This window comes from Microcebus murinus, chromosome 31 (genome assembly GCF_040939455.1).
Source record: "Microcebus murinus isolate Inina chromosome 31, M.murinus_Inina_mat1.0, whole genome shotgun sequence".
NCBI lineage: Eukaryota > Metazoa > Chordata > Mammalia > Primates > Cheirogaleidae > Microcebus > Microcebus murinus.
This window is the reverse complement of record NC_134134.1, coordinates 5,137,201-5,160,384: the sequence shown is the minus strand read 5'-3', so window position 1 is coordinate 5,160,384 and position 23,184 is coordinate 5,137,201. Positions and strand designations below refer to the sequence as shown.

The window sequence follows — 23,184 nt, the reverse complement described above, 5'->3', positions numbered from 1 at the left end:
TGGTATGGATTTCCATCTGTTTACATCCTCTGCTATTTCCTTCCTCAGTGTTTCATAGTTCTCCCTGTAGAGGTCTTTTACGTCCTTGGTTAAGTATATTCCTAGGTACTTTAATTTCTTTGTTGCTATTGTAAAGGGAATTGAGTCTTTGATTTGGTTCTCAATTAGATTGATGTTGGCGTATACGAATGCCTCTGATTTCTGTGTCTTGATTTTGTATCCTGAGACTTTACAAAATTCATTGATCAGTTCCAGGAGCTTCTTGGTTGAATCCTTGGGGTTTTCTAGATACAATATCATATCATCAGCAAACAGTGAAAGTTTGATTTCTTCTGCCCCTATTGGGATACCTTTGATTCCATTTTCCTGTCTGATTGCTGTAGCCAAGACTTCCAGCACTATGTTGAACAGAAGTGGAGATAGTGGGCAGCCTTATATGGTTCCAGTTTTAAGTGGGAATGATTTCAATTTTTCCTCATTCAGTATGATGTTGGCTATGGGTCTGTCAAATATGGCTCGTATCATTTTTAGGTATGTCCCTTCTATGCCTATTTTCTTAAGTGTTCATATCATGAAAGGGTGTTGAATTTTGTCAAAAGTTTTTTCTGCATCTATTGAAAGAATCATGCGGTCTTTGTTTTTGCTTCTGTTTATGTGGTGAATTGCATTTATAGATTGACGTATGTTGAACCATCCCTGCATCCCTGGGATGAAGCCCACTTGGTCGTGGTGGATTATTTTTTTGATAAGTGTCTGGATTCGGTTAGCTAAGATTTTGTTGAAAATTTTTGCATCTATATTCATTAGGGATATTGGTCTGTAGTTTTCTTTTTTTGTTGCAACCTTTCCTGGTTTTGGTATCAGAGTAATATTCGCTTCATAAAAGGTGTCAGGGAGGTTTCCGTTCTTCTCAATGTTGTGGAATACTTTCTGCAAGATAGGTACTAGTTCTTCTTTGTAAGTATGGTAAAATTCAGGTGTGAAGCCATCTGTACCGGGACTTTTCTTTTTAGGGAGATTTTTAATTGCTGTTTCTATTTCAGCTGTTGAGATTGGTCTGTTCAGGGAATCTATTTCTTCCTGGTTGAGCCTAGGGAGGCTGTGTGTTTCTAGAAATTTGTCCATTTCCTCCACATTTTCTAGTTTGTGTGCATAAAGATTTTTGTAGTATTCATAAATTGTATCTTGTATCTCTTTGGAATCAGTTGTGATATCTCCTTTTTTATTCCTGATGGAGCTTATTAGAGATTTCTCTTTTCTGCTTTTCGTTAGTTTAGCCAATGGTGTGTCAATTTTGTTTATTTTTTCAAAGAACCAACTTTTTGTTTTATTAATCTCCTGAATAGCTTCCCTGTTTTCAATTTCGTTTAGTTCTGATTTGATCTTGTTGATTTCACTTCTTCTGCTGGGTTTGGGGTTGGTCTGTTCTTCTTTTTCCAGCTCTTTGAGTCGTTTCATTAGATTGTCTATTTGTGATCTTCTTGTCTTTTGGTTATAGGCATTTATGGAGATAAACTTTCCTCTCAGAACTGCTTTAGCTGTGTCCCAGAGGAGTTGATAACTTGTCTCTCCATTGTCGTTTTCTTCATAGAAGTTTTTTATTTCCGTCTTGATTTCTTCATTTACAAAGTAATCATTTAGTAGGAGGTTGTTTAATTTCCACGTTTTTGTGTAGAATCGTGAGTTTCTGTTAGGGTTGATTTCTAGTTTTATTCCACTGTGATCTGAGAAGGTACATGGTATGATTTCTATTTTTTTAAATTTCTTGAGATTTTCTTTGTGTCCTAGGATATGGTCAATCTTAGAGAATGTCCCGTGAGCTGATGAGAAGAACGTATATTCAGTGGATTTTGGGTAGAATGTTCTGTAGATGTCTGTCAGACCCAATTGTTCTAGAGTTTTGTTTAAGTCCATTATTTCTTTATTAATTTTCTGTTTGGAGGATCTGTCTCGTGCCGTCTGTGGGGTGTTGAAATCTCCGGCGATTACGGAGTTGCTATTAATCCATTTGCTTAGCTCCAGTAAGGTTTGCTTTATGAATCTGGGTGCACCTAAGTTGGGTGCATATATATTTAAAATTGTTATCTCTTCTTGTTGGACTTTGCCCTTCACCATTATATAATGACCCTCTTTGTCTTTCACTACTTTTGTTGCTTTAAAAACTAAATCGTCTGAAATTAGAACTGCCACACCAGCCTTCTTTTGGCTTCTATTTGCTTGGAATATTGATCTCCACCCTTTTATTTTTAGACTCTATACTTCTTTGCAGGTTAGATGTGTTTCCTGAAGACAGCATATACTTGGCCTATATTTTCTTATCCATTCAGCCAGCCTATGTCTCTTGAGTGGAGAGTATAAGCCATTCACATTTATTGAGAGAACTGATAGGTAAGGTAGATTATTGATCATTCTGTTGGGTTGGATGTTGTTGCTATGATTTCTGTCTTGAGCCATTGTAATATCTGGCCTTTAATATCTTTGGGTTTTGGTTGTTTTTATATTCGTGTGTTATTATTATGATGTTCCGTGTGTAACGCTGTTTTAAGTACTTCTTGTAGGGCTGGTCTTGTCTTGGTGAATTCTCTGAGCCTTTGCTTGTCTGAGAATGTTTTTTTTCTCCTTCATATACGAAGCTTAGTTTTGCAGGGAAGAATATTCTAGGCTGGGCTTTGTTTTGTTTCAAAAGAGTGAGAATGGGGCCCCAGTCTCTCCTTGCTTGTAAAGTCTCATTAGAGAAGTCGGATGTTATTCGAATTGGCTTTCCCTTGTATGTTACTTGCTTCTTTTGTCTTACAGCTCTTAGAAGGGCCTCTTTAGTTGATACTTTGGTCAGTCTGATGACTGCATGTCGTGATGTCTTCCTGTTTGCGTTGAATCTCCCAGGGGTCCTCTGAGCTTCTTGAACTTGTATATCAAGATTTTGAGCAAGGCCTGGGAAATTTTCCTCTATCATATCTTCAAACAGCTTGTCCAACCCTTGAGTGTTGTCTTCTTCCCCGTCTTGTAACCCTATGACCCTCACATTAGGTTTCTTCACATAATCCCACAGGTCTTGTAGGCTTTGCTCTTTTCTCTTGTTTCTCTGCTCTACTTCTGTGACTGATTTATTTAATTGGAGGGTGTTATCTTCAAGCTCTGAGATTCTTTCTTCTGTTTGATCTTCCCTGTTCTTGAGACTTTCCACTGTATTTTGTAGTTCCTTGAATTGATTCTTCATTTCCAGGAGTTCGGTTAAACTTTTCTTCATTTTGTCTATTTCTTTTCCCATATCCTGGAGGCTTTTTGTGGTTTCTTTGTGTTGGTTATTGAGTTGTTGTTGCAGCTGGGTGAGTGTTCTTATGTTCCACATATGAAATTCCTCTTCTGTCATATTGGTTGCCTAATTTTGGTCGGTGTCCGTTTCTAGGGGGCTGGTGCTCCTCTTTGGGGGTGTGTTTTCCGTTTGGTTCTTCATATTTCCTGAGTTCTTTCGCTGATTTCTTCCCATGTCGATCAGTTGTTGTTTCTTTCCTTAAGTTATTGTTTGGGTATTCACACACCTTGTTTAGTTTCTGAGGCATTACGTGGTGTCTGTGGGTGAAATTGGAACACTCCCTGTATATTGAGTCAGTGGGTGCCATGGAAAGGCTCTGCAAGATGCCGTCCCTGTCAGTAGGTGGCGTTTGCTTGGAGGAACAGGCTATACTGTTGATTTTGTGTCCTGTTAACAGCTCTTGTTCTGGACGGAGCTGGGTTGGGTAAGCCTGCCCTCAGGCCGTTAGCAGGGGTCAAAGTTCTGTTCTCTGCTTCCAGGGAAAGCTGTCAGGGCGGGGCTGGAATGGTCCCGCTCAGCCGGAAAGTCTGTGTGTGGGGGTGGGGCTGTCTGAGACACGCAGTCTGGAGCAGGCCTCGCTTCTTTCCACCCTCCTCAACTCCGCAGCTACTCCTGGGCCTCTGCCAGCAGGCCAGACCACAAGCCACCAGGCTTCCCTGGACTGTGATGTCGGCGGGGAGGTTCCCTGCACAGGAACGCCACCTTGGCTGGGCACACGGCCTCCTACTGGGAGGAGGGTTGCCCTCTAGGACGCCGATCCACCCCTGGAGGCACACACCTCAGTAGGCTGTTCACGTATAACCCTTCTGTGTCCTGGGCAATGCTAGCCCTCGGTGCAGGGGATCTTGTCGGCAGGTCCGACCTCTGGGTCCCAGAGTTCAAACTGTATCCCCACCAGGGAGAAGATTTCCGGTCCCAATTCACCCACAGGGAGCCCAAGCTGGGTCTATGTCTCTCAGCCTCTGAGTCGGCACCGTTCTCCTGGGAACACGGTGCCAGCAGCACCTGGGAGGGCTGGCGGGTAGGGAGTTCACAGTCTGAGTACCCCTAAGTCAGATGTAGGGTCCCAAATGGAAAGGTCCCGTTCCCTGGAGGTGCCTCTGGCTGGCGACTGTATTGTCTCTCTGGGCAGCCACGGGTAGGGTTGGTGGAGGGGAGGAGGAGGCAATATGGCGCCTGCCGTGCGGCTCGGATCTGTGCACACGGAGGTGCCCGGAGGAAGTTGGGAACCTGGTGCCACGTCTGCTACAGGCTCACTGCTGGCTGGTGGCGGCGGCGGTCTCTGGGCTGGTGTCCGCAGGTCTCTCCACCCGCTGGGGAGCCCACCAGCAGTCCCAAATGCAGGGGAGGGAAAACAGCAAATCCACCTACCCTTTCCGCTGGTCTCTGGGCTGCTCTGGTGGTCTCAGCCTCCGGTTCTCCTCCGCAGCCTCCTCCCGTGGAGTCTCCTGGGGTCTCAGGTACCCCTCCTTCCGGCCCTTATCCGCTGTATGCTCGTCTTCTTGCTTCTTTCCTCTAATTTCTGCTAGAATCTGTCTTTTCTACAGAGACACTCTGTCTGGCGGTGTTATTCGTCCGCCATCTTGCTCCGCCCCCTATTTTTTTACTTTAAAATTCTAACACACTCATTAATTTTATTTCATCAGGATTTGTATCATCAGAGGTGTAGGTTCTTATCAAATAATCAACAGGTGTCCTGAAAATTTCATCAAACTATAGGAGCTCCCTCTAAGAAACCCCATGGGGGAGGGTGAACTGCACTGCAGATTAAAGATAATGACATATTAATTACCCTTAGCACACCCTAGGTCCCATTGTAAATATTATTATGCCTTGGATAGGGAAATGCTAGATTGATAAAGCATTCCCTCCATCCTCAGGTGTAGAAGTGACTCAGGGTAGAACTAAGGGTGGAGCAGCACTGAAATAGAATGGCAGCCTTATCCATCTCCCCAGGTGGAGCAATTGCTGGAAACAGCACCAAAACAGGGCACCATTGTCCCGAGAAGAGCCAGAGATCCAAACTATCTGCCTAAGATATGTATATCCTTTTGAAGATTTTTAAAAGTTTTTTTTATTATAACAAATGATTTTTCTGAAACTGAAAAACATCTCTTTGAAATAAAACATCAAGGAAGTTAGGTCCCTATCCCACAATTTCCTTAGGAAGATGTGATCCTATCTTCAGTGAGCATCTAGATTTAAGTTACAAAATTATCTCCTCCTGCATTGACTTCAGACGCATGTATTTTATTTGAATTTAACCAATTACCAAAAAAAGAAAGTCTCACTGATAACCAAGTAAGTTTAGGGTGCACCGTTTATGTCAAATATTGCTGTACAGTCTTCATTCTTCACAGAAAATGATTATTTATGTAGATAACATATATGTAAAAGTTAGGATTTGCTTAGCTATGTACAGTAGCAACTTTGTGTGTGCCTTTGAAATGTCTCAGTGGATTGGAACTATGCATATCACATTCTGCTTTAATTGAGTAATAAAAGAGTATTCTTTCAATTCTCTTTTATCTTTGTGGAGAGGTTTTCTTAGTTGGAGACTTTTGATATTTCCTGAACACTTTCCAGAATTAAAAATGCAACATAAACATAAAATGTGCCCACCACTTCTAAATTAGAAGGACTTTGAACACTAGATTCCTTCTTGAGCTTCCAGTCTGTAACCTGCAAGTTTGCAGCACAGAGCTTCACTGTCCCCACATCTGCACACAGTAAGTTCTCTAAGCCTCTGTGGTGTCTACTGTCCCTCCGGAGCATACTTAGACCAGATTCCTGTGAATACACTCTCATAGGATAAAAATCAGTAGTTCTATCCTTTCTCTAAATGCATCTCACATCTTTAGAACTGAAATGGATTCAGAGACCATGGGGCTCCGACAGAAATGGGAACAAGATACTCTGCACTGTGTGTGACACATAAACTCCCTTTCTGCTTTCTGTTTTGCCCAAATGCCAGGAAGTGTGCATGAGTGCTACTGAATCCATGCCTCTTTAGAGACCTAAATCTGCAGATTTGAATTCTGAATGAAAGGTCTATGGTTCCTCAAGATGCATTAGACAGGTTCCAAAGAGGAATTTCTCTTCCTGTTTTCCTTCCTTCTCTGTAAAAGCAAAGGATACACACGTTGTATACACACATTGTGTATCCTTTGCTTTGAAGAGAGGGAAGGAAACTACACCTGGCCTCAACCTAGAATTTGCAAGACAGGGACATACTCTGGATTAAGGATGTACCAAAAACTCAGGGGAGACATGCTGCAGTGTTAGAGATCAACATGGACTTGTAAGTTGAGTTTGAAAAAACCTTTTTGGAGTGAGTGTAGACAATTTACTAGATCTTCTGTAATGTTGTATTATAATGTCTTATAATATCTTGTATTATAATGTCTTGTGTAATGTCGTATTATAATTGTGTTAGAAGAATAGAAAGGCTGGCACAACATCTAAAATTTTCTGTAAATTATTGGACACTTACTACTCACCTTTTCTGGCACAGCAAGGATTAAATCACACAATGTAAAGCCTTCTTCACAGTGCAACATACTATACTTCTGAGCACATAGCACATACTCTGTAGACATTACATTATGCTGCTCTTCACTTTGGAAATTAAGTATATGTTGTGATGATGAGTGTTGGGCAAAAGGCAGTATGTATGCTGTACTTGCTGTCTCTACCTGAGTTCTAATAATAATGGATCTAGATTGAACAACATCATCACTAAAAGGGGACATGTCAAAGAACCCAATTAATGTACCCCTTCCACACCACCAGACCACATTTCTTAGAGTGAGACCCACAGTACCACATGATTTATATTCACAGTGATGTTTCAGAGACAATTTTAAGATAATTACCTCTGAGCCCAGGCTTTCAGTTAGGATACCTTGGCTAGATTGAAGAAACACCATCACCTGCCTGTTGGGCTGGGTGGGAACATCCATGTGGTTTTAATTGTGCCCCACAAAATTCTAATTTGACACCAGCGTCAAGCATTAGGACTTCTGCATATATTCATGTGAATTGAGTTTAGCCTTTGTTTTAGAGGGAAGGCACAGGTTCTGCTCTCTGGGTTTGGTAGAGGCAGATCAGTTTGGTTCAGATTCCCATTCCTGTAGCAAAAACTCCTGGCACATGTAGCAGGGGAAGGTAACCAGAAGAAAAGACAGAAGAACCTCACATTTTGGTCTACATGAAGGAGCTGATCATAGCTGAATCTTTTCTATGACCAAGAACAAGTGAGTGTAGCCTTTCTGCATTTTATGTTCCTCCTGCTTGTGAATATTGTGGAAACAAGGGAAAAAATTGTGCTGACTCCATTAAGCGTAGTCTGAAGATTTAATTATAATCGTTCTGCACAATCTCACCTGAAAAGGAATTTCAGAGTAGAAGAAGAGGGAGAAGAAATGGCTGGTTTTCAGGTAAGTGTGTCCCAATTAAGGGGTTGTGTCCACTCTTTCTCCTAGAAAGTCATGTAGAACCTCAATTTTTTGAACTTGTAGACCTTTACTTCTTTACTTCTGATGTATATGCCTAAAAAGTTTTGTAACTACATGTTTTTTCTTTCTTCTTATGATAGTCAAGGAGCTCTGGAAAATCCTTCCTCCCTATATAACAGAACCTGCTCTATATTCTCTCCTACAAGCTTCTTACTACAATAACCAACTTTCATAAGAACTGTATGACATGTAATATTGAAAAGGTTCCCATTGTGACAGGTCAAGATAGAATAGTGTGAATGTCTGAGATTCATCCTGGGGATGGGATAGTCTTTGGATCTGAGTGAGGAAGAGAAACATGTACTCTCAATGTTTGATCTGGATGCTTCATTAGCTCTACATAAAATATCATTAGGAAAATTTCAAAAGAAGATAGCATTGATTGAAAAGAATAACCAGAAAATTATGGAGAAAAGTGAAAATAGAAGAGTTGCTCTGTATGATGCTAAACTATTTACATACATTATTAAAGACAACAAAATATAGGAAGTATCAGTATCTCAAATTTGTATAAATTGATGATTCTTCATGGTTACATATTGTTGGCCACTACCATCCCAGCAGTGATTTGTGTCCTCCTCTTTGCAATGATGCCTAACACCAATTTGTGCAGCTAAAGTTATGTTAATTTCATTCACTTGCTTAATATGCTCTCTGACAGATTCATCCAATATAAAGTTAATTGTTTTTTTTTTCTTTATTGTTAAGTGTCTTGTGGAGATTTACTGACTGATGTGCATGAGCCATCACATTAAATCTGGAAGCTCTAATTTATTCTTATACATTGCATTGAAAAATGAGGGCTATTATCTGTGTTCTGTTCAGATGAACTGAGATAAATTCAAAGTCTACCACTTATTGGATATTGACAATATACTCTCCTTAGGCAAGCAGCATTGTTATCAGTAGTTATATTATGTGACAGGCAGAGATTCAGACTACACCCCAGATCTACTGAATCAGAGCTTGCATTTAAAAAAAAAATCTTCAGTTCTTTATTGTACTGATCAAAATTATGTGATACTTTCTAAATCTCTGTTTCCCTATGTGAGAAATATGCACAATTTACTGATATGATGTAAATATAACACCCATAAATTTATATTACTGTACTGAGGCCTTTAATTTTGTATTAAATACTTTATCATCTAAAGCAGAATCATATGCACACAGTTTCAAACATCTTTAGTGATCCTCATTCCTGTGAATAAGAGAATATGTTCAAGAATATCAGTATGCTAAAAAAATATCTCATTGGATAAGTCTAGTCACTCATATGTCAGAAACAGTTTTCATAACTTATTTTCCTTGTAGTCAAATGAATAACTCTCTCTATGGCCACTTGGGAAATCTATGTCTTTTTACAGGAGATGGTGACATTCAGGGATGTGGCTGTAGAATTCTCTCCAGAAGAGTGGGCATGCCTTGACAATGCTCAGCGGAATTTGTATAGAGATGTGATGTTGGAGAACTATGGAAACCTGGTCTCCCTTGGTGAGGATCACTTATGTACAGAATTTCTATTCCACATTAAGTTCATTAATTTATTTTTGTAGGTAGTTTCTTAAAAGTTTCTACTTTATATGAATGAATTGTATATCCCCACTTATAAAGAAAATTTGAAGTTTTGGTGTACAAAATAAAATCATTAGATGTCTCAGGTTATCTTGAACATTTCCTTTTCTTGGGCTGATACGTATATTTCACACTAGATTAGTAGTTACTCTAGAAATCAGGGTATATAGTTCTTACCTGCAAGTTAGAATAGAATTTTCACCTCTTATTTATTTGGTGCTAGTGGGAATTGGTGCTCTAGTCATAAATTAGAAATAATTTTTTATCATTCTACAAGGTCTGTGAGAAAACAATATCTTGCAAAGGAATTTGTAGAATATTCTATAATGTTCTCTCTGCTAAGGATAGTACTGCATTAGTAATTGGAAAGACTTCAGCAAGAGTCATGTGAATTTTTTTTTTTTTTTATAAAACAGGTCTTGTTGTCTCAAAGCCAGAGCTGATCACATGTCTGGAGCAAAGGATAGAGCCCTGGATTATGAAGAAAGAGGAAACAACAGCCAAATATCCAGGTAGGTGTGATTCAGTGAAGCAGATAACAAATGTTTGAGAGGTAAAGCTCAAGGAGGAAGGCAGATATTAAAAAGTGGCTTGGAATATTCTGCTGTGTTGGCAATGATTTTTAGAAGCCTGTGTATGTTTCTCTTTAACTTACAGAAGGACATCTTCTGTCCCATGCTCTTAAACTCTCTACAAAGTCTACCCATGCACTGATTTTCCTTAGAATTCAGTAGGAACCAAACTTCTTTTTTTTTTTTTTTTTTTTTTGAGACAGAGTCTCCCTTTGTTGTCCAGGCTAGAGTGAGTGCCGTGGCGTCAGCCTAGCTCACAGCAACCTCAAACTCCTGGGCTCCAGTGATCCTTCTGCCTCAGCCTCCCGAGTAGCTAGGACTACAGGCATGCGCCACTATGCCCGGCTAATTTTTTATATATATATCAGTTGGCCAATTAATTTCTTTCTATTTATAGTAGAGACGGGGTCTCGCTCTTGCTCAGGCTGGTTTCGAACTCCTGACCTTGAGCAATCCGCCCGCCTCGGCCTCCCAAGAGCTAGGATTACAGGCGTGAGCCACAGCGCCCAGCCTATGAGCCAAACTTCTTGTCATGGCTTATAAGGGACTCTATTATCTGTCTCTATTTCTATTGCATGTGGGGATATGAGAATATCTGTACATATTTTGAAGACCTCTACATTAAATCATCTTTTGACAGAGTTTTGCTCTGCTGCCCCTTCTGGAGTATAGTGGCTGATCATAGCTCACTGCAACCTCAAACTTCTGTGCTCCAGGGATCCTACTACTTTAGTCTTCTAAGTAGTTAGGACTAACTATGTTCAGGAGTTACCATTGCAAGCTATTTTTTGTTATTAATAGTTTTTTTTTAAAAAAATGGAGTCTCCTTATGTTGCTTGAGCTGGTTTCAAGATTCTGGCCTCAAGTGTTCCTCTTTCCTTGGCCTCCCAAAGTGCTGGGATTATAAGTGTGATCCACCATACCCAGCTCCATGTTTTAAGTTCCTTTTGTTGCCTCATAACTGTAATTTATAAAGTGGAATATTAGAGATATTAGGATTTGTTTCAGTCATGCTAGAAACACTAGGGACAGATGTTCATATTGTCTGCATCATCATTTCCAATTCCAAGGTTTCAGAGGCAATCCTACAGAAATTCAGACTCATTAATTTTATGCAAATACATAGCCTCTTCCTAAACATAAGAAAATCTAATGTTATTTCACTTCTAAATATCCTTTTTTCTAGTAGAAAATAAGAGTAAAATTACAACTTTATTAGACCATAGTTTCCAAGCAGTAATATAGTTTATTTTGCATTCTCACCTCATAGAATTCTTAAACATACTGTCCCATTGAGTGCTTCAAATTGCTAAATATGTTTATAATCACAATTGATACATAATATTTTGATAACTTATATTTTGTAATTTTCCCCTAATTAGTACCATCAGGAATGTGTGATTCCTATGTGCATATGTGTGCGTATATGTGTGTGTGTGTGTGTGTGTGTATTTGTGTGTGTGGTGTGTGTGTCTAACAGGTGTACTTTTACACAAATAAGAATTGTATAACTGTACACATTTATTTTTTATGCAGTAATGATTTGATGTGTGTATACATTGTAAAATAATAGAGTTAAAGTGATAAACATATCCATCATCTCTCACATTTATAATTTATTTATAGTGAGAACATTTACTTATAGTGAGGTCTATGTTCTTAACAAGTTTCATGTATATAAATTATTTTTAATAACTGTAACCATGATGCTGTGCATTAGTTCTCCAAGAATTATAACTAAAAGTTATTTCCCTTAAACATCTGCCCACTTTTCTTGCCTCTGCACTCTGGAAACCAATGTTGTACTATTTATTTTTATAAGTTCAACTTTTTTATATTACCTATAGCAGTATTTATGTTTCTGGGAATGGCTTATTTTACTTAGCATAATCCCTACCATGTCCATACATGTTGTTGAAATGGCAGGATATTTATCATTTTTATGACTTAATAATATTCTATTGTATTTGTTTGTATACTCATTTTTTAGCCTTTTCATCATAAACAGTCATTTAGTTTGTTTCCATTTTATTGGCACATGTGCATAATGCTGTGATATACATGGAGGTGCAGAATCTTCCTAAGATACTGATTTTACATCTTTGGTTATACTCATAAGTAGAATTGATTGATGATAAGGCTATTCTCTTTTTTTACAATTGTTAATGAATCTCTATGATGACAGTACCAATTTACAATCAATAACAGTGTACAGGGATTGCTTTCCTGCACAGTCTTGCCCACACTTGTTATGTCTCTTCTTTTGGACATTACCCATATTAACAGTTGGGAGGGGATACCTTAACAAAATTTTGATTTGTGTTTGCATGACGTTGTAGTGATGCTGAGTTTTTCTTCATGTTGCTTGTTGTAAACTTGTAGGTTTTCTGTGAGAAAAATCTACACAATATTTTTCTTGTTTTTGATTGGGTAATGATGTTGAAGATAATATTGTTTTTGCTTTTGATTAATAGGAGTTTCCTTTATATTGGGCATTAACATATGGGCATTATATGGGCATTAACATATTATAGAATATAAAGTGTGAAAATACTTTCTCCTATCTTAAGTTTTCTTATTTTTTTCTTTTCCTTGCTGTACAGAGGATTTGAACTTTTATGCAGCTCATATATTTTATATTTTTTCCAGTGCTTATTTTGTCATATATATCCCCCCCAAAGAAAAACAAAAAACAAAACACAAAATTTCAAGACATATATCATGGTTGTCCCATATTTCTTCTTTTCACTTATGCTTTTTTTTAAAGAAACATTACAGTTTTAAGTGTACCATTTAAATATTTAATACATCTCAAGTTAGTTTTGGTGTATCATGTAAGAAAAAATAGTCTACTTTTATTAATTTGTTTGTGGGTATCCAGTTTTCCAGCACCAAGCATTGAAGACACCATACTTCCTACATTCACATTGCTAGTGCCATAGATAAAGATTAGTTACCTTATATGTTTCCGTTAATTTCTGACCTCTCCATTCTCTTCCTTTTCTTTTTGTGCTTTTCTAATACTCATATTTTGTTGTTTTTATTACTGTCATCTTGACATACACTTAAAAATCATAAAGTGTGATGCCAGAACCTTTTCTCTTCTTTCTAAACATTGTTTTGGCTCATCAAAGTATTTGTGATATGGTACAAATATTAGGAATTTTTTTGTTGATACTATGTGTAATACCACTAGAATTTTGATAGGGCGTGGATTGAATGTATGCATTGTTTTGGATAATATCTTTCTATTTACTCATGTCTTATTCAATTTCCTTTATTAATATCTTCTAGTAGTGAGTGCAAAGGATCTTTTTTACCACTTGGTTAAATTTATATCTTAGAAATCTATTATCTAGATGCTATTGTAATTGACAGTGTTTTCTTTACTTAATGGATAGTTTGCTAGTGTATAGAAAAACAACTGATATTTGTATGTAAATTTTATGTCCTGTGAATAGCTGAGTTGTTTTACTACTTTATAATTTTTTTTCTATCTTCTTTATGGCTTTTGATATATAAGATAATGTCATCTGCAAACAGTGTTAGTTTTACTCTTCTGTTTATAATTTGAGTGGATTCTTCTTATGTTGTTGCCTAAAATTTCTGATTAGATCTTGTAGTAATATGATAAAATAGATGTGTTAAGAGTCATTGCATATTATCTTTATATTGGTATCTGTGCATGTGAAGGATTACTTTTCCAGTTTTTATAAAGTGATTTTGGAAGGTAAAGATGTTTTCTTTAGGGTTCTGGGTTTTCAATGGATAGTTGCTGTAGCTCGGTAACAAGACTGCCTCTTGCTCTACAGTGGAGTCTGGGTTTGGTGTGCTAGTTCTGAAGCACTTGGGCCATTTTCAATCCTCTCTTGTTTCTGGGTAAACGGCATTCCTTCAGGAGTTTGATCTGTATGACACCAATTAGGGCCTGGTTGTATAGTGACTCTGCATATGGTGGGGCTGATACCAGCTGTGTGGGTGGGTGTGGCTACCAATGAGTACCTTGGAAGTTACCCTTCAGTTCACCATGTGGATCTACATATTAAGAAAACTGGACATGGACTGTGGTTGAGACTGCTGTAGCAGAGTCACAGGTCTGCTTCACAGATGATAGCAAGACCAAGTAATACAGGCCTGCCTTCATGGCTTCACATAGGTGTGTCTCTCCTAAAGTCACTGGATGAGCAGTACCACTCCAACTTTGTCACAGGGAACCATTGGAACCTCTGCACATTCCTGTTGGTTGACTCATGTTATAGTCTGTAGTGAGGACAAGGAATCCTTAATTTTGCCAACTGGATGAGAACCTGAATATTGAAAATGACTTCCTAGATCTGTGGTACCTCTATGGTTTAATGACCATCCATTTAAGTCCCCAAATTCACATAAATGTAATTTTCCGTGGATAGCTGCCAAATTTTTGTTTTTTGGGATAAAACAACTGGATATTTTCCACCCGACCATATTGCTCATTTGATTCTTTTTTTTTTTATTTTGGCATATTATGGGGGTACAGATTTTAAGGTTTCAATAAATGCCCATTTCCCCCCCTCCCCCCAAAAGTCTGAATCTCCATCATGACCATCCCCCAGATGGTGCACATCTCACTCATTATGTATGTATATACTTGCCCCCCTCCCCCCTCCCACCTGCCCAATACCCTATTACTGTAGTACTTATGTGTCCACATAGGTGCTACTCAGTTGATACCAGTTTGCTGGAGAATATATCTGGTGCTTGTTTTTCCATTCTTGAGATACTTCACTTAGTAGTATGGGTTCCAGCTCTAACCAGGAAAATATAAGATGTGCTATATCACCATTGTTTCTTAGAGCTGAATAGTACTCCATGGTATACATATACCACATTTTATTAATCCATTCTTGGATTGATGGGCACTTGGGCTGTTTCCACAGCCTTGCAATTATGAATTGTGCTGCTATAAACATTCGAGTGCAGGTGTCTTTTTTGTAGAGTGTCATTGGAACATTTGGGTAGATGCCCAGCAATGGGATTGCTGGATCAAATGGTAGAGTCACTTGTATCGCTTTAAGGTATCTCCATATTGCTTTCCACAGAGGTTGAACTAGTTTGCAGTCCCACTAGCAGTGTAGGAGTGTTCCTCTCTCTCCGCAACCACGCCAGCATTTATTGTTTGGAGATTTTTTGGTAAAGGCCATTCTCATTGGGGTTAAGTGATATCTCATTGTGGTTTTGATTTGCATTTCCCTAATGATTAGGGATGTTGAGGATTTTTTCATATGTTTGTTAGCCATTCTTCTCTCTTCTTTAGAAAAGTTTCTGTTCAAGTCCTTTACCCACTTTTTAATGGGGTTATTTGATTTTTCCTTCCTGATTTTCATGAGTTCTAAGTATATTCTAGTTATCAGTCCCTTATCGGATGCATAGGATGCAAAAATTTTCTCCCATTCTGTAGGTTGTCTGTTTACTTTCATGATTCTTTATGTATTTTTAAGTTCTGATCTGTTCCATGTCTATGTCTTATAATATTAGAATCCAAGGTTGAGAAAAACATGGGAGCATTTCAATTTCTCTACATTGTCAACCTATGTATGTATGTGTATATATATTTACTTATTTAAAACTTCTCAATGTAATGGATGTGAGGTAATATCCCATTGTGATGTTGCTTGCATTTCTCTAAAGATTAATAATTTTGAGGACCATTTCAAATTCTGTTTGGCCATTTGTATATCTGCTTTTCAGAAATGCCAGATCAATCCATTGTCCATTATTTAATCAAGTCATTCATTTTTGTTGTTGAGTTGTAGTCATTTTTATATATTGAGGATGTAATCTATTATGGTTAAGTGGGCTTCATCTGAGAGATGTAGGCATGGTTAAACATAGGCAAATCCATAAATGTAATTATATACATAAAAGGAAAGTAAAAACAAAGACCATATAATATTCTCAAGAGACCCAGAAAAAGCATTTAACAAAATCAGGCCTCTTTGGTGTAAGAATGCTTAACAAGATAGGCATTGAGGGGACTTACCTCAAAATGATAAAGGTCGTATATGACAAACCCCCAGTCAATCTCACACTGAACAGAGAAAATTTGAAAGCATTCCTGCTTATAAACAGATAATATATCCCTTTAAGTTATTGTAAACATAGTACTGGAAATCATTGCCAGAGCTTATGGCAAGGGAAAGAAACTAAGGGAGTCTCAATCAGAGCAGAAGAGGTCAAACCATCACACTTTACAGATTAATGATCTCAGAAAACACCAAAGAGTCTGCCAAAAGCTACTGGAGTTGATAAATAAGTTCAGCAAAGTCTCAGGTTACAAAGTCAATGTACACAAATCAGGAACTTTCTCATAGGCCAACAACTGTGAAACTGAGAACCAAATCAAAGATGCATGCCTTTCATAATTGAAACAAAGCAAATGAAATACTTAGGAATATATTTACTAAGGATGAGAAGGACTTCTACAGGGAGAATTATAAAACACTGAGGAAGGAAATAGAAGAGAATAGAAACATACGGAAAAGCATCCCATGGTCTAAGATAGGCAAAATCAACATTGTTAGAATATCTATACTACCCAAAGTAATCTACAGATTGAATACAATTTGTGTTAAACTAATAACATCATTGTTTAGAGATTTAGAAAAGTAATTCTATACTTCATATGGTACAAGAGAAGGCCCCATAAAACAAAAACGACACTGAGGAACATGAACAAATTGAGAGGCATCCGTTTACTAGACTTTCAGCTATAGTACAAGGCTATCATAACCAAAACAGCATGGCATTGTCACAAGAACAGGAAATAGAACAAAGGAACAGAACTGAGATCACAGATATAAAACCATCCTCATATATCCATGGAATAGCAGACAAGAACGTGTACAGGGGAAAGAAATCCCTTTTGAATAAATGGTCCAGTGAAATTTGGATAGCCACATGTAGAAGAGTGAAACAGGATCCACACTTCTCATCTCTCACAAAAATCAACTCACAATTGATGAAAGACTTTATTCTATGGCATAAAACCATAGAATTTTAGAAGAAACTGTTGAAAATGCTCTTACATACTTCAGCCTAGACAAAAAATTTAGGAAGAATACCCCAAATCAATCACACCACCAACAAAAATAAATAAATCAGGCCTCATCATACTAAAAAGTTCCTACACAGCCATTAAAAGTATAACTAGAGCAAGCAGACAACCTAGAGAATGGGAGAAAATATTTGCATGCTATATATTCCATATATTGCTAATAGCTAGAATTTATACACATAAGTCCAGGAACTCAGTAAGATAAAATCAAACAACCTGATTAAAAGCATGCCAATATATGAACAGAAAGTTTTAAAAAGGACATGTACTATGGCCAAGAAGCATATGAAAAAAGTGTGTATATCTCTATTCATCAAGGAAATGCAAATGAAAACCAAAGCGAGATATCTCTTTACTCCAGTGAAAATGGCTTTTATCAATAAGCCCAAAGTAAGTGTAGGTGTGGATGTAGAGAGGTAGGAAGACTTGTATACTACTAGTGGGACTGCAAACTGGTACAATCTCTCTGGAAAGTTACATGGAGACACAGGAAAGTACTAAATTTAGAACATCCATTTGATCCAGAAATCCCACTACTTGCTATCTAACCAATGTAAAAACATCATCCTATAATAAATACATCTGCACTTGAATGTTTATAACATCAAAATTTACAATTGCAAAGAGGTAGAAACATCCTTAGTACTTATAAATACATTAATATAAATATATCTATAAATAAATATAAAATGTGATATATGTATACCATGGAGTACTACTGAGCCTCAAATTCAGTGGCTAAATGACACCCTTTTATATTATCCTTGATTATGCTGGAGGCCTTTCTTTAAAGTAAACTATCACAAGAATGGAAAAACAAGCACCACAAATAGTCCCTATCAAATTGTTACCAATCGATCAACACATATGTGAACAAATGGAAGTAAATTTCATTGGGTATTGGGCTGTTGGAAGGGGGAGAAGGTGTTGGGAAAATCCACTCCTAATGAGTGTGGTGCACACGATCTGTGGATGGGCACAGTTGTAGCTCTGGTCAGTCGATGCAAAAGCAATATACATATTCTAAATGATTTACTCCCATAATATTTTGAAATTAAAAAAACAATTTTGTAATATGTAAGAAAGTTTTGAAAAGTTCATCTCTGTATCTCTTTAAGATATTCTTTTTATTTTAATTATTGTAAATTCACAAAAATTGAAATCTTAATTACTTTTAGTTGTTAACATCAGTCATGTGAGCTATATTTACATCATCATGTACTATATTGTCTGGAATGTATGTACTAAGTAAATGTGAATTTCAGTACACATGAGAAAACTACCTGTTTTGCCCATTGCCTAACTGCTGACAAAAAGCATTATGTTTTCTGTTCCTAGGAGTGTAACAGCTTAGAAATATCCTATACATACAATCAAAATACATCTGTCTTATTGTGACTGACGTTTCATTAAGCATATTGTCATCGAGGTTTATCTATATTGTGGATGTTATTAGAGAATCTGTTTTTTCTTAAGCTGAGAAATAATCCATTATTTCTACATTTCAAATAGTATTTATCTGTTCATTTGGCAAAGGCAGTTTGGGTTGCTATCATCCACTGACTTTTGTGAATTATGGTGAAATGAATATGCATATGAATAGAACTCTTTATTTTACAATATATGTAAGAGCTTATTTGTGTTTCTTTCTCATTCATTGGTCCAGGTGTCTCTGCCATTAGATAACTTCTTTGACTACTGTATCATTTTTTTATTTTTCTATTTTTATTTCAGCATATCATGGGGGTAGAAATGTTTAGGTTATGTGTGTTGCCTTCACCCCCAGAGTCAGAGTTTTAAGCGTGTCCATGCCCTGATGGTGCACATCGCACTCCTTATGTTTCTATATACACATCCCCTCCTCCCCCTCCCACTTGCCCGACACCCGATAAATGTTAATCCTATATGTCCACTTAGGTGTTGATCAGTGAAACAAATTTCCTGGTGAGTACATGTGGTGCTTGTTTTTCTATTCTTGGAATATTTCACTTAGGATAATGGGGTTCAGTTCTATCTAGGAAATTACAAGAGGTGCATATCAGTGTTGTTTCTTATAGCTGAGTAGTATTCCAAAGTATACATTTTTAATGTTTTAAAATGGGTAAGTGTGGTACCTATAGCATTGCTTCTCTTTTTGATGATTGTTCACATCTTTGTGGTCTCTTTAGATTTCATATTATTTTGGGGTTTGCTATTTCTATTTTTGAAAAAATGAAATTGAGAATTTGAAAGGAATTGTATTTAATCTGTAGATCACTTTGGACATTTTCACAACATTAGGTCTTCTTCCCTTGAACAAGAACATGTTCAAGAGTGTGTTGTTTATTTTCCTATACTTTTGAATTTCTCTGTGTTTTTTGTGTCACTTATCTACAGTTTCATTCCATTCTGGTGAGAAATTAAACTGTGTAAAATTTCAATTTTCGAAACTTGGTTAAGACATGTTTTCTGTCTGAACAGGTAGATTTGTAGGAAGAACTTTTATGAGCTATCAAGAATATTGTATATTTTATTATGTTCTATATATGTGTGAGGACTTATTGTTCTCTAGTGATTTCAACTCTCCTGTTTTCTTACTAGTAATTTGACTGACCTTATTAGTATTGAAAGTGGAATACCATGCTATCCTATTATTTTTATGTTCATTTCTTGCTTCAATGTTGTCAACACTTTTTATATATTTGAGAACTTTTATGCGAGACATAGATAGATATCAGATATATAAGTTATATTTAAAGGGTTATCAGTGAATGACCTCCTTTTATATTAAATGTCCTTGTTTGTCTCTTGTGGCAGTTTTGACTTAAAGTATATTTTATAAACTATAACATTTTGCACTTCAAAAGTCATGTGCCTAATATAATTTTGAACTCCACTGCTCTGGTATGCTGAGCATTTTCGTGGTATGTCTTGTTATTTCCTGTCACTTTTTGTCTATTGCTTTCACCAGGTATGAAGTCAAGTCTCTTTAGAGAGAATATAGTTGGATTTTTTAATTTCTTTATTTAATTGTGTCTTCTGAGTAGAAATACTAGTACATAAATATTTGCATAATTGTCTAAAAGGGACGGATTCAAAATTGCCCTAATATTAATTGTTTATATAACTTTTGTCACTATTTAGTCTTTCTTTTCACTCCTTTTCTCCTCATTCCACCTCACTGAATTTTAGTGATATATTTTGTTTCTGTGGCCACCTTCATTTGTGTATTGCTTTAAACATTTTTCTGGTGTTCACTGTGAGAATTACCTAAAATATTCTGAAGTTGCAACTTATGTTAAACTGATAACTACTTAACTTCAATTGTACATAAAAATTCATAATATTTATATCTGCTCTCAACTTCATGATATAGATGTCAATAATTATGTCTCTTTAAATTCTGTCAATTAACATGTGGTAATGATCATTTTTATTTTGTCTTTCAAATTTTATAGCATAATTAAATTTTTTGCACCATCAATATAATACTGCAGAATTTTATTTTTGATATGTGCATATCTTTCCCAGAATGTTATGTAGTTGTCTTGGAAGGTAGAAACCAGACATTCAAAGGCCATCAAAAACCAGATGTATGGACACATGTGCCATTGGTTGGAATCTCTTTTGAAAGGGAATCCAGGAAATAGAATTTTACTGCTAAAGTGAGAACTCTGTATCAGTGGGGAGGAAGAGTTTTGCTGGGTAAATGTAACAAATGTTCCTTCCCCTTCCATATGGTTCTTGGTGTCATACTCATCTGGGGTACCATGAAATATTACCAATTATGACTTCTCAATGAATCATGTTTGCAAATATATTTTGAAGGTAATATATCTATGATGGAAGTAAGACTATGGTAGTCTATTGCACTTTCTTGCTAATGTCCTTGGTATAGTTTTGTATATTCAAATTATGAAGTATACTTACCTAAGTATAATTAGTGAGATACTTTGTTATTTTAATTTCTTTCAGGACTGTCTTCCCATTGCACCCAAGACATACTGCCAGAGAAGGGCATAAAACATCCATTCCAGAAATCAATAATAAGACTATATGGAAGCTTTGACCTAGAAAATGTACATTTAAGAAAAGACCGGGAGTGTGTTGATGAGTGTAAGACGCAGAAAGTATGTTATGATAATCTTACCAAATGTTTGTCAGGTAATCATAGGAAAATCTTGAAAGGTTATAAATGTATAAAAATGTTGAGCAAGTCCTCAAATCTAAATAAACCTAAGATAAGATATACTGGAGAGAAAAGATTCAAACATAATGAATGTGGCAAACCTTTTATGCACAGCTCAAAAGTTCTTGGACATAGGAAATTTCACACTATAGACAAACCCTCCAAGTGTGAAGAATGTGGAAAACCCTTTAACTGCTACACAAATCTCACTATACATAGGAGAATTCACACAGGAGAGAAACCCTACAAATATGAAGAATGTGGCAAAGCTTTTACCCATTGCTCAATCCTTACTCAACATAAAAAAATTCATAATGGAGAGAAAACATACAAATGTGAAGAATGTGGTAAAGCTTTTACCCAGAGCACACACCTTACTCAACATAAAAGAATTCATAGTGGAGAGAAACCCTACAAATGTGATGAATGTGGCAAAGCCTTTATCAAGATTGGAGACCTCAATCGCCATAAACGAATTCATACAGGAGACAAACCCTACAAATGTGAGGAATGTGGCAAAGCCTTTACCCAGAGCACATACCTTACTGAACATAAAAGAATTCATAGTGGAGAGAAACCCTACAAATGTGAAGAATGTGGCAAAGCCTTTAACAAGATTGGACATGTCCATCGACATAAACGAATTCATACAGGAGAGAAACCCTACAAATGTGAGGAATGTAGCAAAGCCTTTACCTGGTGCTCAACCCTTACTCTACATAAAAGAATTCATAGTGGAGAGAAACCCTACAAATGTGAAGAATGTGGGAAGGCCTTTACCCAGAGCACATACCTTAATGAACATAAAAGAATTCATAGTGGAGAGAAACCCTACAAATGTGAAGAATGTGGCAAAGCCTTTAACAAGATTGGACATGTCCATCGACATAAAGGAATTCATACAGGAGAGAAACCCTACAAATGTGAGGAATGTGGCAAAGCCTTTACCCGGTACTCAACCCTTACAATACATAAAAGAAATCATACTGGAGAGAAACCCTACAAATGTGAAGAATGTGGCAAATCCTTTAGCCAGAGCACACACCTTACTCAACATAAAAGAATTCATAGTGGAGAGAAACCATTCCAATGTGAAGAATGTGGCAAAGCCTTTATCAAGCTTGGAGACCTCAATCGACATAAACAAATTCATACAGGAGAGAAACTCTACAAATGTGAAGAATGTGGCAAAGCCTTTACCCAGTTCAGAAAACTTACACAACATAAAAGAATTCATAGTGGAGAGAACCTCTACAAATGTGAAGAATGTGGCAAAGCCTTTACCCAGAGCACACACCTTACTGAACATAAAAGAATTCACAGTGGAGAGAAACCCTACAAATGTGAAGAATGTGGCAAAGCCTTTAACAAGATTGGACATGTCAATCGACATAAACGAATTCATACAGGAGAGAAACCCTAAAAATGTGAGGAATGTGGCAAAGCCTTTACCCGGTGCTCAACACTTACTCTTCATAAAAGAAATCATAGTGGAGAGAAACCCTACAAATGTAAAGAATCTTGCAAAGCCTTTATCCGGTGTAGAGACCTCACTTGACATAAAAGATTTCATTCAGGAAAGAAATCATACAAATGTGAAGAATGTTGCAAAGCCGTTACCCGGTACACACACCTTACTCTGGATAAATGAATTTATACTTGAGAGAAACCCTAGAAATGTGAGCAATGTGGAAAAGCCTTTTCCCAGTGCTCAATCCTTACACTACATAAAATAATTCGTAGTATAGAGAAACCATATAAATTTGAGGATCGTGGCAAAGCTTTTATCCAGTGCTCATACTTTTATCTATATGAAAGAGTTCATAACAGAAAAAAATTGTATAAATGTGAAAATTGTGACAAAGTCTTTAATAACTGCTCCAATCTTACTCATCATCAAAGAAATCATACTAGATATAAGTGAGATAAATGCAGTGACTTTGGAA

The 23,184-nt window shown here is 36.9% G+C and overlaps 1 protein-coding gene across 1 annotated transcript in view; it reads left to right on the top strand.

Moving 5' to 3' along the window:
- Positions 1–22,796, top strand: part of LOC142865699 (uncharacterized) — a 65,223-nt gene extending 42,427 nt beyond the window's left edge. The window contains 1 exon segment of the mRNA XM_075998895.1: positions 21,559–22,796. Coding sequence (XP_075855010.1) covers positions 21,559–22,796 — 1,238 coding nt within the window.
- Positions 22,797–23,184: the final 388 nt, after the last annotated feature.